Here is a 20,302-nt window from a genome sequence, read left to right on the forward strand (position 1 = left end):
CCTCAGGATGTCTCCAGCACAGCTGGCAGTCACATGCTGTGTCCACTGCTGTCACTGGATCAGAAACCAAGCCCATCTGTGCTGGCAGTCAGCTCAGCTCCACAAATATTTACAGGGAATTGACTCTGTGCCAGGTCAACAGCTGATGTCATACCCTTCACACCAGGATACCCATTGTTGAAGATGAAAATACTTCTGGGACAATTGGTAACAAGCTACCGGAGCTCCATTAGCGTCCGCACTGCCTGCCACAGCTCTTCTCCTGCCCATTTCTTTACTCTGGTCCAGCAGACAGAGTTGACACCTGGTATGACACTGCCTATAGGACCAGCTCAGTCACTAGTATGTCGACTTGGATCAGCCTGCTATACTTACATACTGGCTGTCAAGTATTTTGATTATCAGGCCACACCTTTCCTGGGGAGCAAGAGGGATGCTGTGGGTGGGCACAGATTGGGTCCATCCCCTCAGGAGGGTCCAGCCTACGCAGGGTTGGAGAGGAAGCTGACATGTCATCCCGGGGCACACGAAAGCAGGGGAGCTGAGGATTTGGGCTCTGAAGGCATCCTAGGAGCTGAGCCTTGTGAAGGCTTCAGCAGGCAGGGCCAGTGGGACGGGCATTCCTGGACCAGATCGTCATTTCAGACAACCAGGACCCACTGATCTTACATCCTGGCTCATCAGCTGCTGGTGTCTCCTTTCCACCATGACACATCGTTTCCACCACCTGCTAATTACTTCATTTCCTCCAGAGGCTCTGATTGTCATCTACACCCCCTGGCTGAAGTCCTCCAACATGCTGGGGCCATCCGAGCTCCTGTCTTCCGATTTGCCCTGGTCACTTGCCCAGTGGGATGGCTTCCCAGGCTCCCCTCTCTGCTGTTCAAAGAGAATGACAACTCCATGGAATTCCAACAGGGACACAGAAAAGACAAGTTGAAAGCATATAGGGAACTTGGAACTCCAGTAGTCCAGTGACCAGTGACTGAGGACCTACTATGTGCTGAGCACTGTATGGGTGGGAGGTTCCCTTGGGGTGAACGAGGTGCACCAACAGCCCACCAAGAGTATATAGGCTAATGGAGGAGACAAAACCTCTATAAAAACAACTCTAAACACAGGAACACAAGTTCCATGAGGGAGGTTATGGATAAAGTCTGTGAGGTTCAAGAAGGCAGGCACAGCAAGCTAGGGGGAAAGACTCTTAGAGAAAGGGGCATTAGAATGGCCTGGAAGGATGGACAGGGTTTCAATGAGTGAAGCAGAAAGGAAGGGCATTCCAGGTGGTAGGGAAGGATGAGGAAAGGCAGAGCAGAGGGAGAGCGCTGGGTGCCAGGGGGAACTGAGAGTAGCACCAACAAGAGGGTAGCTGGAGTTGAGGCTGATCAGGGCAAGGGAACCAGGTAATAGAAGATTTGGATGCAGGTTAAGGAGCTGAAACTCTCCAGCTGGGGTTTGGAGCCACAGCAAGCCAGAGGGGAGGAGAGACACAGAATGGTGCTTGGTGAAAGAAGTTGAGATCTTCTTCCTGGTCCCTGACTGTGTCTGAGGGACTCTCACTCCCAGCAAGGCTCCCTCAGTATTTTAGGTTCTACCCACAGGGGTTCCAGCCTTGATCAGGTAATTCACGGTACCCTACCTTTTCTCCTATGGTCCAAGGCCCTTGCCGAGATGCTCAAGGTGAACAAGGTGTTGAAGACACTGAACGTGGAATCGAACTTCATTTCCGGAGCCGGGATCCTGCGCTTAGTGGAAGCACTTCCGTACAACACTTCTCTGGTGGAACTGAAGATCGATAACCAGGTGAGATGGGCAAGGGCCTCCTTGTGTCCTTCACTTGATGCTTGCACTTCTGCACTTGTTCATTTGCTGCTGTATGGACTGGACAGAGCAGATGCTGCTGCTTATGAAAGCTCCAGAGCCCAGCTTTAAAGAGACCTCCAAGGTCATCCAGTCCATACCCTCTACATGCTCACAGTTCCTTCTTCATCATTCCCACCAAGTGCTCCACCAGCTTCTGCTTGGGGACCCCTAATGATGGGAGGCTCACTTTTTATTGAGATCACCCCTTTCATTTTTAGTGAGAATATCCTTCCTTATATCCAGTAGAAGTCAGCTCCCTATAAGTCCTGTTTGTTGAGTTTAATTCTGTTCTCTGCTGCATACAGGGTATATCTGATGCACAGATCTTATAAACCACTGGAGCCTTCCTCACTAGGCAAAACAACACCATTTTTATCCATCACCCCCCTACACCACTCAGTGGGCTTTTGAATACCATCAAGGTTATTCCCTGGGCAAATTCTAGTTTGCCTTTTTCCTTACAGGGTTATCATTTCTCTATAACTTCCGTAGTTCAGTCATTTATCTTCAGGGCAACCATTTCAGTTCTAACTTTCTAAGATGATACTAATAACAGTATCATGTCTGTTGCACATGTTGAGGGTTCCCTGTGGGCCAGGCTATGTGCTGTGTACCTTATACACATCATCTCTGATCTTCCCAACTGCCCTGCAGGATGTGAGTATTATCGGTCTCAGTTTTCAGAAAACAAAACGGCTCAGAGAAGCTGAAGGCTAGCAGCTTTCTCAGGGCTGCCAAGCAGCCCTGAGAACTTTCAGAAGCAGGATTTGAATGCAGGTCTCTGACTCTGAAACCCACTCTTTTCCAGTATACCATGTCGCTTCTAGTGCTAAAATGCTTTCTTCTTTATGGTTTGATAGAGAACTTGCTTTTTTTCCCTACATGAAAATGTTTGCTGAATGGTCATATAAATGTGTGTATAGGAAAAAGATTGGATGAAATAGAACAAAATTGTGTACAGTGGTTGTCCCTGAATGAGATTATCTCTACTTTTTATCCTCATTAAAAAAATTATACAAATATATAGAAAAGTGCATAGAAGTTAAATCCACAGCTTAATGACTCATATAGGCAGGTAACCTGTGTCAAGAGGTTAAGCATCACCAGCTTCCAGAAGACTTTGGCGGTCCCTTCCCTGGTGGCTCAGATGATAAAGAATCTGCCTGCAATGTGGGATACCCAGGTTCGATCCCTGGGTTGGGCAGATCCCCTGGTGAAGAGAATGGCTACCCATTCCAGTATTCTAGCCTGGAGAATTCCATGGACAGAGGAGCCTGGTGAACTATATAGTTCATGGCGTCAAAAAGAATCGGACATGACTGAGAGACTAACACTTCTCCCAATCTTAAACCTTCACAACTCTTCACAGTTTGCTCCCTACTTACTCTTACGGCTCCATGACTTAGAGCTATTCTTTTCTCTCCCCAGGAACGTCCTCCCCTGCCCTGACCCCTTCTCTGCCTAGAGAAATCCTCCTCTTCCTTCTGGATTTGGTTGTAGTCTCTCCTTCTCCCAGTGGTTCTAGAGCCAGCCTGAACCACCTTGCTGGAGCTAACTGTACATATATCCCTTCCCAACTCCACTTGAGTGATGGCACACTGGTAGTTACTCCTAGTGAGAGTATTAACACTGTGGATGTTGGCAAACACTACAAATCCAACCTTTATTTCCCCCCCACAAGAGCCAGCATATAACTGCTTTCTCCCTTCAGCCTGCCACAGGGCCTCTGAGCCTCCCCACAGAGAGAGTTTAAGAGCTCCTTCCCTGGTTCTCCTAGCACCTTGGCTTCCTTCTGAACTTCTCAGAAGTGGGGGCTGTGTCTAAGTCATCTCCATATCCCAATACGCAGTTCAGAACTTGGTCCCGCAGTGGCACTTGATAAACAGGGCTGCGCTGGATGGTTGTATATGTTGTCCACTGTACAATGAGGAGACAGGGGACAAAACCCAACTCATAATCTACTCTTTAAAACTTCATACAGGACTTTATTCATCCAGAGAAGGCACTTTTCTCTAATTCATAAAGAGAGGCCATATGAGCCTGCAGCAGCCGTGTCATGTGAACTTGCTGCATTAAATTCTTTCCATCTCTCACATGCCAGTAGCCTGCTGCTGTAGCACCCATTCCCAGCCCCCATTGCTTCCATCCTTTCTTCCATTGCTGACCCTGCTTTATTGCAGGCAGAGGGGGCAGATGAGATGGAACAAAGGCATGTAACATGCCTGGCAGTAGCCTTAGGCCAAGCCCTGGGATTGGCTACTCATGTGATACCAGGCCTACCCGGGCAGGGAGTCTCAGCTGAAACCTGATTCCTGGGACAGAATGTCGGCCAAAGATGACCCAGAGCACTGGCTTCAGGTCATTCTGGTGGCAGCTTACAGGGAGCAAGCTGCCCACTTCCCCTCCCAGTGCTTCCCCCCAAAGACAGAGCCCATGCTGACCATCACCCTCAGCCCGGCTAAACATCCATGCAAGGCTATCCACTTCCCTGAGCCTCAGTTTCCTCATTTGTAAAATGGGGATAATGAGAATCTCTACTTCTAAGGAGCTAAGAGATGAATACTATGAAGTTGTTCACTTTTATATTTACTCTGAAGGTGACCTAGGGAGTTCACACATTATTCTAAGAGTTAATGTACTGAGCAGGTACCATGTATCCATTATCTCATTTAAGGCTGGCAAAGACTTGCTGGATGGATGTCACAGCCTATCCTAGTATTGTGGATGAGGAAACTGAGGCCCAGGCAGGCTATGTAACCTGCCTGAGGTCATACAGGAAGTAAGAGAGGCAAGGTTAGAATCCAGGTCTATGTGACGCTAAAGTCCATGAACTGTGCCTGTCTGGGTTCTTGAATCTACTGTAGTTTTGTGCAGGTCTTAGTTCTTCTCAGCTGTCCCTTTCCCTTGGTGCCAGGCCAGAGCACTGGTCACCACCTGCTCCCACCTCATCCTAGGAGTGTCTCCCTTTGTTTTATCTCAGGGTTTAGTAAGTGCCTGCTGTACCCAGAGCTGTACGGGGCTCTGTGTGTGAATACTGGCTCTGTCCTCTTGAGATTCCACACTGGATGAGATGACTGACATGTGTATAGTTGATCATTCAGCCAGGTGCTCTAGCAAGCCACACACAGTGGGGTACTGTGGGGAAAATTTTCAGTCAGGAGCAGGCATCAAGGAGGGCTTCTTGGAGGAGGCGGAATTTGAGATAAACTCTAGGGTGGAAGTATGTCAGAGGGTTAAGTGGAGGCCATGGCATCCCCGGTGTAGGGAACCACATGAACAAAGAGAAGGAGAGAGGACAGCTGTAGAGTCAATTCAGAATCAACTAATGGGACCGCCTGAGGAAAGCCAGAAAGGAGCTGAGGGGAGCCCAAAGGGCTGGGAGTGAGTAGTTCGAAGGGAAGTGGCCTGTGGGCTGTCATAAGATGGTTCCCGGCTGGATGGGAGAGGGTTGGGGGCAGGAAGAGGGCATCAGGGCTTGGAGACCAGAGGGGGCTTTGACTACCCACATTCAGGGTGCCTGTGAGGAGGTACTCCTGGGAGCCTGAGTCTAGAGACTGGACTGAGACCTGGTGGGGGAGGTGGGGGGCTGAAACAGGACTCGAGGAGGGGGCTCTGCTGGCTTAGGCTAGGGGAAGGCCATCCATACCTCTCTCAGTGCCCCGGGAGGCATGGGCTCTGGGGGCATGTGGCCAAGAGGAGGTGATGAGTGGCGCTGGATTTATTCCTCGTTCTCGTTAGTCACCGAGGTCCCCAGAGGCCACAGCTTTCTCCTCAGCCCTGCGCCCGTAACCTGTGTCAGAGTCCTCCCTTCTCCTTATTCGGCCAAGGAGACGGACTCGGGGAGTTCTGCCCAGGGTGACACAGAGCCTCACAGGCTGGTTCAGGACATGGACTCAGGATAGGACTCTGAGGCTGCTTGTTGACTCAGCCAGGCTCTCTTTTACTTCCATGCTCTTGCTGCCTGGAGTCACCCTGGTACAGTAGTGAGCCTGAGCATGGGGGGAGGGGCAGGGGTCTGACTGCCGCTGAGAGCGCTGAGACATGCCTAGTCCAGCCCCCCTTTTGCAGATGGGGAAACCAAGGATTTGAGAAGGGATGGGACATGCCCAATGTCACGAATCAAGTTAGGCTCAGAACTGGGCTGGAACTGAAGCACCCAGCTTCCAAACAGGCTGTGTTAATGAACAGACAGGAGAGACCCTCCCAGCACCCAGGAGGCAGGCAGGACACATGGGGTGCCTGCAGGCCCATCCGTCCCAAGCCAACCGTGTCCCAAGCAGCGGCTCTTTGCCCCTCTTGAGCCACTCTCCTCTCCCACAGAGCTCCCTCCAGCAGGCCCTTCCCAGGACACTTGGGGCATGGGACACTCTCCCTGCCCCTCAGCAGAGACGAGGCCTGAAAATAGGCTCCCTCTCCACATGAAGACATGTGCAAAGTCTAGGGGGATTTCACTGGGTGTCTCGCATTTCATTCCAATATTTGACAGCGAGAATGTGCTTAATATTTTGAAAAGAAGCTAAAGGAAGTGGATCATGTTTTCTTGTTTTTCCAGATTGGATTGTTTTCCTAGTGGAAATAAATTTAGAAAACAAAAGCTATGCTAGAATAGGATCCTGAAGGTTTTCACACATGGTGATACCCATTAATTTTAGATTCCATACTCAGGGCAGCTTTTTAAATGAGGCTGAATATAACTTTTGGTTTTGCAAGATATAAGGAAAACACACTCTTGAAAACCACGAGAGCAAGACCAACTGTGTTTTGTTTTGTTCCTTATAGTTTTAGCTTCTAAGCAGCAGCTCTCCGTCTGTGCATAGTTTTCGAGTCTGTAGTCTCATTTTGCATTGAAGTAATTCAGTCTGGAAGTATTCAGCCTCCTTGAGAGGACAGGCATGTGTCACTGTCCCTTCCTCTAAATGTCAATTATGTTCTTTTACTTACCTCACTCTAAGGGAAAGATGAAATGAAGTCAGTGAAAATAATAAAGAAAATCCTTTTCCTATGCAGATCAGAATAAACCAGAATAAAGATTTGTGACAGTGACCATCTCACACCATGTCAGGTCCCCACTGCAGGCTGTGTTTGGAAAAGCTAGGCAGGAGACAGACTGACCCAGGGGCTCCCTGGCTTCAAATCTCTGACATTTGAAGTCAAACAAGGGATCGAGTCCTGGCTATGTCCCAACTGTGTCATGTTCTTTCTGTGTAATGGGGGGAAGTCACTTATTGTATCCGTGCCTCAGTTTCTTTATGTGTAAAACGGGAATAATACTCATACTCGCCTAATAGGGCTATGCCTCATATATCTGACATATAGTCTTTTCTCAATCAAGGGGGGAGATGTTTCTATTGTTAATTAGGCCCAGTCAGTGGTGGAAGGGTGGGATGGGGAGGACCGACATCCGAGAGATTCTAGCTTATGCAAGGAACAACTTTTAACCACTTTCTTTTCCTCTCTTATTCCCTCTCTTCCTTTCCTACTTGAGTTTATTTTTTATTGAAGTTAACTTATACATAGTGAAGCAAATGCATCTTGAGTAGACGACTCAGTGGATTTACGAATTTATGTGTAGCTGTGTGATCACCACCAAGTTCAAGATGTGGAACACTTCAGCACCCCAGCAGGCTCCCTCAGGCCCCTTTGCCAATCAGCACCCCGCAAATGCATGAATATTTTAATTCCTGCCATCAGAGACGAGTTTTGCCTGTTCTTAAACTTTATATAAATGGAATCTTTCTGTGTCTGGCTTTTTTTGGTCAACACTGTCTGTGAGTCTATCAGTTATCTCCAGCTGTGTAACAAAGTATGCTCCCTTCCCCCCAAAAACTCAGCCACTTAAAACAACATGAACATGCATTTAGTTCACAGTTTCTGAGTCAGGAATCCAGAAGCAATTTGACTGCATAGATCTAGCCCAATCTCTAATGAGATTACAGTCAAGGCTTGACCAAGTCTGAAGGGTTGACCAATGCTAGAGGAACTGCTTCCAAGTGGCTTCTTCCATGGCTGTTGGCAGGAAGCCTCAGCTACTTGCCATGTGGACCTCTCCATAGGGCTGCTTGAGTGTCCTCATGGTATGGCAGCTAACTTCTCCCTGAGCTAGTGATCCAAGGCAGAGAAAGAAGGAAGCTAAGCCAAAAATGCCTTTTATGAGCCAACCTTGGAAGTTACACAGTCACTTCTGCCATGTTCTGTCTGTTAGAAATGAGTCACTAAGCAAAGCCACCCTCAAGGGGAGAGGAATTAGGCTCTACCTTTTGAAGGGAGGAGTGTCAAAGAATTGCAGGCTTTTTTTTTTTGGCTGCATTGGGTCTTTGTTGCTGCACTCGGGCTTCTCTTTACTGTGGTGTGTGGGCTTCTCATCGCAGTGTCTTGTCTTATTGTGGACTGTGGTGTGTGGGCTTCTCATCTCAGTGTCTTCTCTTATTGTGGAGCACAGGCTGTAGAGAGCCCTGGCTCAGTAGTTGCAGTGCATGGGCTTTGTTGCTCTGCAGCATGTGGGATCTTCCCAGACCAGGGATCAAACCCATGTCCCCTGCATTGGCGGGCTAATTCTTAACCACTGGACCACTGGGGCAGTCCTGCAGGCATGTTTTAATCAGCAGAGTGAGAATCATTTCTATCCTTTTTCATTGCTGCCGTTTGACCAGAAAGGCCTTTCTAACCAGCAGAGCAACCCAAGGATAGAGCAGGCAACTCAGAGTTGTGTACTCCCATCCCCAGGGGAGTGTGTAAGTGGAACAGAACAATCTGGCAGCTGTAATAAAGGAGGAAATGTTAATATTAGCCAGGATTTGGGACTCTGAAGTTGGATTAGATAATTCCCAAGGCTCCTTTCTGTTGTTTTTTTCAAGTGTTCTCAGTTGTCCATATTTTCTGGATTAAAGAAAAGGCCAAAACTGGCCCCATGAAATGTATCAAGTGAGCTTCTCGGTGTCCATGGCACCTCTGTCCAGCTCCAGGTCACAGCTCAGTTGCACCTGAGTTGTTGGATGGTTTCATTAAGTAGTGAATCTGATCATCTTCTCCTCAGATTGATAATACATGGTCAGAGTAAAGGCTGAGGGAGCAAGAGGTGTCATACACTCCTGAAGGGCACATCAGTGTTCGTGTCCTTTGGGGAGGGCAGTCACACATTTAATTCAAAATATGCCTGTCATTTTAACCCACCAATACTATATCTCCACATCCAGCCTGAAGAATACTCCTACCTCTCCAGCAAAGCCCACTCCTGCATTGTGTATGACACGGAAAACTGGAAGCAAATGAAATTATCTGTCTCGACTAGGGCATCCCATGAAGCAGTTAGAAGGAATGAGGTAGTTCTCCATGTGCTGACCTGGAAAGATTCCAGAAAACATTAAATGAAAAAGATAAGTTACAGAACAATAAGTACAGTATGAATCCATTAAGGGAAAAAATGAAAAATAAGAAAAATCTGTCTATTTTTGTTACATATTGCATAGAAAAAAAAAAATCCATAGGAACACATCCTGTTGGCCATGGTGGTTTCTTCTGTGGAAAGCGGGTAGGACGATAAATGATGTGAAGGGAGACTTTTAATTTACTCCATCTGCTTTAGTATCATTATTAGAATTGTTAATAATGAGATAATATTTACTCACAAGTGATTTAGTTTTCAAGCATGTCTGAAGTGGGGCAAAAGTTCTTCCCGACCTCCTCTCCCTGGCCCTACTGCCAGAGTCTGCTGCTCCACTTCAGTCTCCCCACAAGAGGCTCCTAAGTGTCTTATACACACTGTCAAGGTCACGTCTTAATTTGTTATGCCATCCCAAGCAAGCTAGTGATAGACTCAATGCAGGCTCTGGAGGCCTTAAAGGTCACGGAGCCTAAGCCTCCCCCAGCAACATCTAGGAGACCCTTACAGGATGCAGTCTGCCATCTCTTCACACACCTCCAGGGACGAGCAGTCCACTACCTCGCCAGCCACTGTTGATGGTTAGATGGCAATCTGCACGCCGAGCCAAGTCTCCCTTCTGAGCTCTTTCAGAGGCACTCGACTGAAGTGGGAACTAGCACAGGCTCTGGAGTACACTGTGCAAATCCTTTCTGCAACTGACTAGCTCTGTGATTGGAGGGAAATTTCTTAATATCTGCTTATCATGTCTCTTGTTTATAAGATGAAAGTTTTAAGAATACTACATATTCCATTGGTTTATAGGGAAGAGAAATTGACTTAGCTTATGTAAAGTGCTTATGCCATGCCTAGGACACAATGATCACTAGATAATAAGAGACCAGAGTTTTAGTCCTGACTCTGTCTGCAAGGCCCCCTCTCTCATCTATGAAGTGATTGATGTTCTTCTAGTCTCAGAGTCCCTGGAGAAAGGAAGGGCTTGAGAAGGTAGTAAGTAGGAAGCTTCTTAAGATGTATGCACATTTTCTATTTTAATGTAAAAATGTAGTTTGGGTCAGAGATTAACACTCCAGGCAGACAGGCTGTGATTATCTAATGTTCCCTCTGGCACACACCTGACATGTCTGCATGTATTCCAGGGCTGTCGGAGAAGGTGGTGCTGGAGCATCCTCTGAAGTCCTTCCAGCTCCAGCTTCAGCTCTAGCCTTGGCTCTCATTTAAGCAGAGGAAGCACAGCCTGGCTTCCATATACACACGGGCTCAGTTTACTCATCCCCAAGTCCAGGGCTGCTGACCTCCCAGGGATGGAGGGCAGTCGAATGGGGCAGTTTGCATCTGAGTGCTTTGTGCTCTAGACCAGGCGGCACGATGTGTCAGCTTTGCGAAGCGGCCCCTGCAGTCATTGGCAGTCCCTCCACTCGGGATACTGGTGCTTTTAAGACTAGTCCATCTTGCTTTCTAGCAGAGCTTGCCTGACAAGTGACAGCAAGGAGAGACCAGGCTTCCTGCTTAGTGGGGTGGGTGGGGGACATGCCAGTTCCTTACTGGGGTCGCAGTCTGTATCATCTGCCAGACCAAGCTGGCCAGAGCCCAGGACTGTGCTGGGTCCTTCGAGGACAGGCCTGAGCTCTTCCCAGCACTATCAGAAGCCTTGCCAGATGGGCTGGTGGAATCTTACCATCCTCCCTCTGCCCGCCCTAGTCAGCAGTTCCGGCTCTGTCTGAACCCACACAAGCTCCGGTGAACTCAGGATACCTGGAAGGAGTTCTTTATCGAGAGTCTCAACTGCAGTTCCACACTTGTCCTTTTGGATATTGGGCTGATGTATCTTCTCAGCCTCCCCAAGTTGCTGTGCACTGATCATATTCCTATTTTTTCCATTCAGTTCAATGCCTTGCCCTTGCCCTAGAGATAGGGTATTATGTGCTCCCTAAGGGCTCACGGTCTAGGTTAGCAACCATCCAACAGAATTTTGTGTTGATGGAAGTGTTCTGTATCTGCACCAATATGGAAACCTCTAGCCACTGGCTCTTGCACACTTGAATGCAACTGAGGAACTGAATTTTAAATTTTATTTAACTTTTAATTGAAGTATAGTTGCTTTACAATATTATAGTTTCAGATGTACTGTGATTCAGTATTTTTATAGATTATACTCCATTATAAGTTATTACAAGATAATGTCTATAATTCCTTATGCTCTACAAGATGTCCTTGTTGCTTATCTATTTTATATGTGGTGGTTTGTAGCTCTTAATCCCCTATCTGTATACTGCCACTCCCCACTTCTCTATCCCTGCTGGTAACCAATAGTTTGTTTTCTATATCTGTGAACCTGTTTCTATTTTTACTATATATATTCATTTGTATTTTTTTAGATTCCATATACATTTTATTTAGTTAAATTTTTTAAAAAATCAATCAAATATGGGCAGAGAATCTGAATAGATAGTTTCCCATAGAAGACATGCAGATGACCAAGAGGTACATAAAAAGTTGCACAAAATCACTAATCATCAGGGAAATACAAACCAAACCACAATGAGCTATCACCTCACACCTGTTAGAATGGCTATTATCAAAAAGATAAGAATTAACAAGTGTTGGCAAGCATATGGAGAAAGGGAACCATTGGGCACCATTGATGGGAATTACAATTGGTGCAGCCACTATGGAAAATAGTATGGCTGTTCCTCAAAAAATTAAAAGTAGAACTATCATACGATCCAGCAATTTCACTTCTGGGTGTTTATCCAAAGAAAATGAAAACACTAATTTGAAAAGATATGTATCCCTATTCATTACACCAGTATTTACAATAGCCAAAACATGGAAACAACCAAAGTGTTTGTTGCTGGGTGAATAGATAAAGTAAATGTGGTATGTCCAATAGGATATTATTCAGTCATAAAAAGAATTAATTTTTGCCATTAGTGACAGTGTGGATGGATCTAGAGGATATTGTGTGAAGTGAATTCAGAGAAATATAGATACGATATCCTCTCATCTGTGGAATCTAAGAAAAAAAAGAGAGAACAGATTGGTGGTTGCTAGAGGCAGCGGGTAAGGGGTGGGTGAAATGGGTGAAAGATGTCAAAAGGTACAAACTTCTATTAATAAGGTGGGAGGGGGGTTCAGGATGGGGAACACATGTACACCCATGACAGATTCAAGTCAATGTATGGCAAAACCAATACAATATTGTAAAGTAAAATAAATTAATTAATTTTAAAAAAAAGAAAAAAAGTAACACATGGAGGTGTAATGTACAGCATGATGATTATAGTTAATAATACTATATTGCATATTTTAAAGTTTCTAGGCGAGTACTTTTTTTTTTTTTTTTTTTTGGTTGTGTGGCTTGTGGGATCTCAGTTCCCTGATCAGGGACTGAACCTGGACCACAGCAGTGAAAATCCGGAATCCTAAACACTGGGCCACCAGGGAACTCCCAAGACTAAATCTTAAAAGTTCTCATAATAAGAAACTATGTAGGTAACTGTGTATGGGGATGGATGTTAACTAGACTTAGTGTAGTCATCACTTCACAGTGTATATAAATATCAGATCATTATACTGTATGTCTGAAACTAATGTTATATCATTAAAAAAGATTTAAAGAGCCCAGTGCAGCTGGTGACTGCTCTACTGAACAACACAGGTCTAGTGGGAGAGACAATTACAGAGGCAGGTGACCCAATAATGCAGATTGACTGGGCTGGGAGTAGAGAGGGACATAACAATGCTTGAGTGTCAAGTAGGGAAAGATGGTTTCCAGAGGTAAAGATCAGGAAGGCCTCGTCAGGGAGGGGGCATCTCCGGTAGCTATTAAAACATTGATGCTGGGAAAGAAGAAGGCAGGAGGAGAAGGGGATGTCAGAAGATGAGATAGTTGGATGGCATCACCGACTCAATAGAAATGAGTTTGAGCAAACTCTGGGAGATGGTGAAGGACAGGGAAGCCTGGTGTGCTGCAGTCTATGGGGTTGCAGAGTTGGACACAAATGAGCGACTGAACAACAACAAATTAAAGCATTACGGACACGTCAACAGGAGGGTGAGGGAGGGTAGGAGCATTCCACATGGAGGCAAGAGGACACGTGAACCTTTAGAATGGACCTCTGCCTGCATCAGGCATCGGGTACCAGACTCTCCACCCCTGGGGTAACCAGCCTGAGGAAAGATTGAGAGAGGAAAGGAAGGCGAGGACAGAACTGTGCAGGACCTGAGTGCCAGCCTGCAGAGAAGGCAGGGCTTATCCTGTATGGTTATTGAATGAACTGAGACCCTATATGTTGGGCACAGGGCATGGGGAACATAGTAATCTCTCAATAAATGGCAGCAGTTATCAGCCATGGGGAGTCATTAGTGGTGCTTCTGTGTTTGTTTGCTGCTTCTCTAGATCAATTTGGGAGTATTGCCCTCTTAGCAGTATTAAGTCTTCTGATCCATGAATATAGGATGTTTTTACATTTATTCAGGTCCTCTTTAATGTACAGTGCTGTTTTATAGTTTTCAGCATGCAGGTCTTTGTTTCTTTATTGAATTTATTCCTAAGTGTTTTAATGTTATTGTAAATGAAATGATTGCCTTAATTTCACTTTGAGGTGGTGGTTCATTGCTGGTATGTAGAAACACAGATGGGTTTTGAATACTGATCTTAAACACCCTGCAAGCTTGCTGAATGTGGTGATCAGCTCTAATAATTGCTTTTTGTGGATTCCTTAGGGTTTTCTAGATACAATACTGTGTCACCTGCAAATAGAAATAGTTTTGCTTTTTCCTTCTCTATATGGTGACTTTTCTTTCTTTTTCTTACTTAATTGTCCTTCAGACAATGTTGGTGAAAGTGGACATTTTTTGGTTTGTTCTTGTTATGAGGGGGAATGTCTTTAATCATTAAATACCATGTTAGCTTTCCTTCTGTGTCTTTTTAAACCTTTTTAAGATTATGTTTACTCTTTAATATCTTATTATACATGGTAACAGAAAACCCAATACAAAAAGAAAACAAAAACTTCCCAAGCTCATCACCATACATTTGCATATGTATGTGTGTGGGAAATACAGTTGACTTTATGTAACAAGTACAACCCATCTTGTCGCTGCTGCTGCTGCTGCTGCTGCTGCTGCTAAGTCCCTTCAGTCGTGTCCGACTCTGTGCAACCTCATAGACGGCAGCCCACCAGGCTCCCCCGTCCCTGGGATTCTCCAGGCAAGAATACTGGCGTGGGTTGCCATGTCACTAGGCTTCATCTATTCAATATTGTGTCACAGAATCTTTCCAGGCTTGGGCCCAAAGAGTCACACTGTTATTGTACAGCTGCCCATGTTCTACTGTAAAGCTTAACCATCTTTCATTTGAGAAACTGCCTCTTGATGAATGTTTGTTTCCCTTTTATTCCCACTATTATAAACTAGAAGGATGAATATCCACATCATATCCTTCCCAACACTATGTATTGTCATGTTTTCCTTTCCTTTTCATCTTTGTCAGATCATCACTATGGATCTGGGGGTAGAGAACTAGCATAATCAGAGTGAGGCTTTAGGAAGCTAACTCTGGCTGTCCCAACTTTCTGTGTGACCTTAGACAAATCCTCTTCCCTCCCTGGGCCTGTTTCTTCATTTGTAAATTGAAGAGATTTACAAATCTCTAGTCTAAAAGATGCCATCCAGCCATCTCATCCTCTGTCGTCCCCTTCTCCTCCTGCCCCCAATCCCTCCCAGCATCAGTCTTTTCCAATGAGTCAACTCTTCGCATGAGGTGGCCAAAGTACTGAAATCACCTGGGGAGTTTTAAAAACCGTGCACACCCGAGTACCGCAGCCAGTGATTTAATTAGTATGAGGGATAGCCTGGGTTGTGGGATTTTTAAATCTCCCTGAGACTAAACGATATGAAGGTCCTTCCCGCTTAGATAGTCCAAGAAGGCTGCTGTGGGGCAGCGGAAAAATTTCTTCTTGGCGTTCAGCAACCCTAGGTTTGAATCCCAGCTCATTGACTCCTGGCTGCCTGACCTTTCAACTTCTCCACAGTTCCGGCTTCCGGTTGCCCTGCTCTTGGAGTGGGCGGGGGCAGGGAAGTACTAAAATCCCAGCCCAGCGCTCGGGGTTTCTGCGAGTAGAGAAGATCTAGGTGCCGCACGAGTGAGCAAGAAGTGACTGTTTGTTTGTTTTTTCTTTCTTTTTTAAATCAAAGAGCCAGCCTCTGGGCAACAAAGTGGAAATGGAGATTGTGAGCATGTTGGAAAAAAACGCTACGCTCCTCAAATTCGGCTACCACTTCACCCAGCAGGGACCTCGGCTGCGAGCGTCCAACGCCATGATGAACAACAACGACCTTGGTGAGTGGACCTGAGCCCCCTAGCCGCCGCCTGTCATTCTTCGTACCTGTCGGAGGAGATATGGCAGGGAAAACTCCACTGCTGCTTTGCCCAAGGCAGGCCTCTTCCTGGGCCTGACTGTCGGTTTTCATCCTAATCCCATACTTTTGTTTTCCCTGTTTGCGTCTTGCTTCCCCCCGGAACCTTCCCCAGACTGCCAGAGCCCTGCCTGCAGACGCCGCCGAGGCCAGGCCCTCCTCCCCAAAGGTAGCTCAACTCAGCACAGGAGTGGGCCCAGAGCGCACCCTCAGCTTGTTAGCCTAGTGAGTGAAACGTAGGAGGCACAAAGCCAACACTGAGTCTCTTCCTCTTCTGAATACCTTTTTTGGAGCCCAGTTCAGTTCAGTTGCTCAGTCGTGTCCGAGCCCAGAATCCTCTCCAAATCATACAGTCTGGCCCAAGCCCCAGATCCCAAAGCCATCAATCAGCCTTACTACCCACACCTGAAGCCTGGGGATTTGATATTGCTTTTAAAGTAAAGGTTGAAAATGTTGACTTCATAGTAAAGTATAACAGGTTACATTCATTTAATCTCAGTTACAGGCATAGTTTGTATTTTTTCCTAAAAAAATAAAAAAGAAAATGTCACAATCTTTCTTAGCAAATACTGAATAGAAATACAAGTCAGTTGAACAAAAAGAGAGACCAATCACCGACTTAGTTCCAGATGCTAATTGTTCTCAAGCTGTGTGGGTAGTTGTTTCTCCTGTGTTTTCCTGCTGCCTGCTTGAAGAACTTGATAGTGTCCAAAGAGGAGTATGTTTGATGAGGCTATAGGAAAATAAGAGGGGGGGGGGGAACAAAACAAGAAAAGGAGTGGGCCTGTTAACTTAATTGATCATTATATTCAACTGTGAGTTACCTAGACTCAAAGGCAGAAGGAAGACAAAGCAAGTTATACTATTCTTAGAAGGAAACAATGCATTTTTTAAAAAGAAGAAAGCTTCTTTCTGAGATTGAATTATGAGCTAACTGTGTTTTTAAAGGATGATGTGTTCAGTGAGTTTTTGATAAAATTTGAACCTGCTCTAAATGTGTTTCTTTTTGCTTAGTTTTTGTTTCTGACACTCAGTAAAATGCAAGGAGCTTAACGCTAAAGCACATCTCAGAGTTCAGGTGTGTCACTTCCTGGTGATGAATCCGAAGCTAGGTTAATACACGGAAGGCCTAGAAGAATGGGGGTGAGTGTGTAGGTGTGTATGCACGAGGCAGGTACTCACAGAGCCACTGCTGCTGCCAAGTCGCTTCAGTCGTGTCCGACTCTGTGCGACCCCATGGACTGCAGCCTACCAGGCTTCTCCGTCCATGGGATTCTCCAGACAAGAACACTGGAGTGGGTTGCCATTTCCTTCTCCAATGCATGAAAGTGGAAAGTGAAAGTGAAGTCGCTCAGTCGTGTCCGACTTTTAGCGACTCCATAAACTGCAGCCTACCAGGCTCCTGCGTCCATGGAATTTTCCAGGCAAGAGTACTGGAGTGGGGTGCCATTGCCTTCTCCCTAGAGAGCCACAGAGCTACTCAATTCAACAAACATTTGTCAAAGACCTATAGTGCACTGGATGTTGAAGGTATAGGTTCATGTTCTTAAGAAGCTATTTATTCATTTCTTCAGTTCAGTCGCTCAGTCGTGTCCGACTCTTTGTGACCCCATGAATCGCAGCACGCCAGGCCTCCCTGTCCATCACCAATTCCCGGAGTTCACTCAGACTCACGTCCATCGAGTCAGTGATGCCATCCAGCCATCTCATCTCTCGTCGTCCCCTTCTCCTCCTGCCCCCAACCCTCCCAGCATCAGAGTCTTTTCCAGTGAGTCAACTCTTTGCATGAGGTGGCCAAAGTACTGGAGTTTCAGCTTTAGCATCATTCCTTCCAAAGAAATCCCAGGGCTAATCTCCTTCAGAATGGACTGGTTGGATCTCCTTGCAGTCCAAGGGACTCTCAAGAGTCGTCTCCAACACCACAGTTCAAAAGCATCAATTCTTCGGCGCTCAGCCTTCTTCACAGTCCAACTCTCACATCCATACATGACCACAGGAAAAACCATAGCCTTACCCCAGCTGTTACTTTTTTCTAGAGCTGCAGATCTAGAAAAGTCCATCAAACAAAAACGCACACCAGGTGTCCTGGTTTGTGAAGTGTCCTTATTTGAAATAAAACATGAGCCAACACAAACCACTAAGAATTATAATTATCACGGTGTAACAGAGGTTATTGTTGTTAAATCACTTAGTTGTGTCTGACCCTTTGTGACCCCATGGACTGCAGCGTGCCAGGCTTCCATGTCCTTCACTATCTCCTGGAGTTTGCTCAAACTCATGTCCATTGAGTTGATTCAACTATCTCATCCTCTGTCACCCCCTTCTCAGTGATAGCTACACTGAATTGTTGAGGATGGCCCATAACCTGGACTCTGTTGGCTCAGTTGTGATCTGGCTGCAGACCCAGCACTAAAAAGCCTTGAGTTGTATTCTGATATGCAGTAACCTCACTTTTTTTTTTTAAAATCTCAGATTAAACATCTTATGTGTCCCTCAGTGCCTGTCTCAGGGCTAATTGAGCTTTGGTCTTCCAGTGGCAAGATGGCTTGGAGGGCTTCTTCCTAGGATTAGAAGTTTCCAGATGAGTCAGGAGTGCTGGAGGCTAGAGGAAATGGCCCTTGAGGACACTGTCCTGAGAGTCTGTGTTCTAAAATGCAGGTCCAGTTCCTATCACCAGGGACTTGGTGAGGTCATGGCAGGAGCCTCGCATGCCATTGCTGGACGGGACTTCAGGCTCCTCCTTCCGTTCTCTTCTGGAGGAACTGAGGCCTGGGAGGGACTGCACTTCTGGGCAGTGGTTTGGTCAAGTCACACCTTTGTTAGTTACAGTGTCACACCTTAGTTACTGTGAGTACTTTGCGAGCACCTTTTGTGTGCCCAGGGCTATGCGAGGTGACATAAGCAGTAGCAGAAAGCCAAGTCCGTGACTCAGAAACCTTTACAACCCCTTAGGGGAGAAAAAGACTCAAAGTCAGACCCCTAGATTCAGGAAGGCCTACAAACTGTATGCAGACGAAACAAGCAAATAATTTGTGAGGACAGAGGCCAGTTAAGCCATGCCTCCTGGTGGGGGTGGGCCTGGGTCAGCCTTGTGAAGAAGAGAGAGGTTGTGCAGGAGGTCGGCAGGAGTTCCTGGTGGGGTTGCTGGCAAAGGCAGGGTGATAGGACCCAGTATGCCAGATAGGAGAGACAGGAAGTTCTGAAAGGAAGGAGGAACTGTTATAGGAAGTTACACATGGTAGGAGAAGCAGGAGCCCACAGAGAAGGGAGGGAAGGGCATTGCAAGCAGAGGGAACAGCATGGGCAAAGGCAGGGACGATGACCAGGCACATGGGGTGTTCATGGGAATGGGGGTGAGGGGGTAGGTATGGGACGCTATGAGCCAAAGGCCTTTAATGCTGAGCTCAGGACTTTGGTGAGGAAAACAGGTGGGTAGTGGGACAGTGGCAGTTTTCTAGGCGGGAATGACAGGGTATTAAAACGGGGTTCCCCCCGAGACCTGTTCAGCGGTTCCCTTGGGTTTTCCCACAGAAGGAATTAGAGCAGAGTGATCTAAGTGACTGCACACAACAGAGTACCAGTTGGTGAAGTAGGATTTTTAGCTTTAAAAGCAAATTGTGCCTGTTTTCTAACTTTGTGAAAGAAACACTTCCAATTTTGATGGTGCATCAGTGTCCTCCTTTAAAAGAAATTCTGACTTTCTTTCCAACATGGTTTTTTCATCCTGCTCCTGATGCTCTGATGAAGCCGACAGGCTTCCGCATTTCCCAGCTGAACCCATTTGTCATTAGAGCCCAGCCACGGCAGTTGTGACTCATCTGATGCTGCAGTCCAGCGGCAGGGGGCAAGCTCTAGATGGAAGGGAACAGGCCTCTCCAGCTTCCTTCTCTCTCCGACCAACCTCTGAGCTGGCTCCTGGCCATGGGCCAGGTCTGCAGGGCCTAGGCTTTGCTTGCCTGCAAGGCAGGTGGGCTCCTCGGGAGACATGTAGTCTCCAAGGCCATGGGTCAGCCAGTGGCTCTGCAGACAGGCAGCCTGCCCAGGACCCATCCTGACTGGCGTGTCTTTGGTCCTTCCCGCCCTGGGCTCTTAGCAGTGTTCCATGGGAGAGAGCAAGGCATCAGGAAGGAGCCGAGGATCCCCATCTCAAAGGGGATGAGATGGAGAAAGTAGGGGATCCCTACTTTCCCAAGGTGGTACCTCAGGTGACTCCTGTCTCCACACTGTTTATAGCTGACAGCCAGGCTGCTGCTCAGGGTCCTGTAACGCTGCCACTGATGCTCTCGTCCCTTAATGAAATCTGAATTGCAGCCTCCAGGTTAAGACAGTTATATGTTTTTTTGGGGGGTGGGGTGGGGAGAGAGTAACATGTTTAAAAGCAGAAAACATTCGTTTCTGGGAAAGTCACTCCTTTACTGTTTTCTCAAGGTAGACCTAACAGGCACCCAAGACACAGCACACACACGTACCCCCCAAATCAGTTTCATCATCTTCGGAAAGAATACTACTTTCCTCACCATTTCAAGCCAGAAATCGGCACCTCTGTCTGTGCTTCCCCAACCTGGCCAGCCACCTCCTCACTATCCATGTCCCCTGGGCCCTGGTCCAGCCCTCATCACCCTTACCCAGCATTCTGCA

At 46.7% G+C, this 20,302-nt stretch overlaps 1 protein-coding gene across 5 annotated transcripts in view; it reads left to right on the plus strand.

Moving 5' to 3' along the window:
- The window catches only part of TMOD1 (tropomodulin 1), a 94,811-nt gene that overhangs the window by 70,095 nt on the left and 4,414 nt on the right, over nt 1-20,302 (plus strand). For all 5 annotated transcript variants that reach the window (XM_070375600.1, XM_070375595.1, XM_070375596.1 and 2 more), the window contains 2 exons: nt 1,660-1,803; nt 15,443-15,587. In XM_070375600.1, the coding sequence (XP_070231701.1) occupies nt 1,660-1,803; nt 15,443-15,587 (289 nt within the window). The remainder of the gene's footprint in view (nt 1-1,659; nt 1,804-15,442; nt 15,588-20,302) is intronic.

This window comes from Bos mutus, chromosome 8, assembly GCF_027580195.1.
Source record: "Bos mutus isolate GX-2022 chromosome 8, NWIPB_WYAK_1.1, whole genome shotgun sequence".
NCBI lineage: Eukaryota > Metazoa > Chordata > Mammalia > Artiodactyla > Bovidae > Bos > Bos mutus.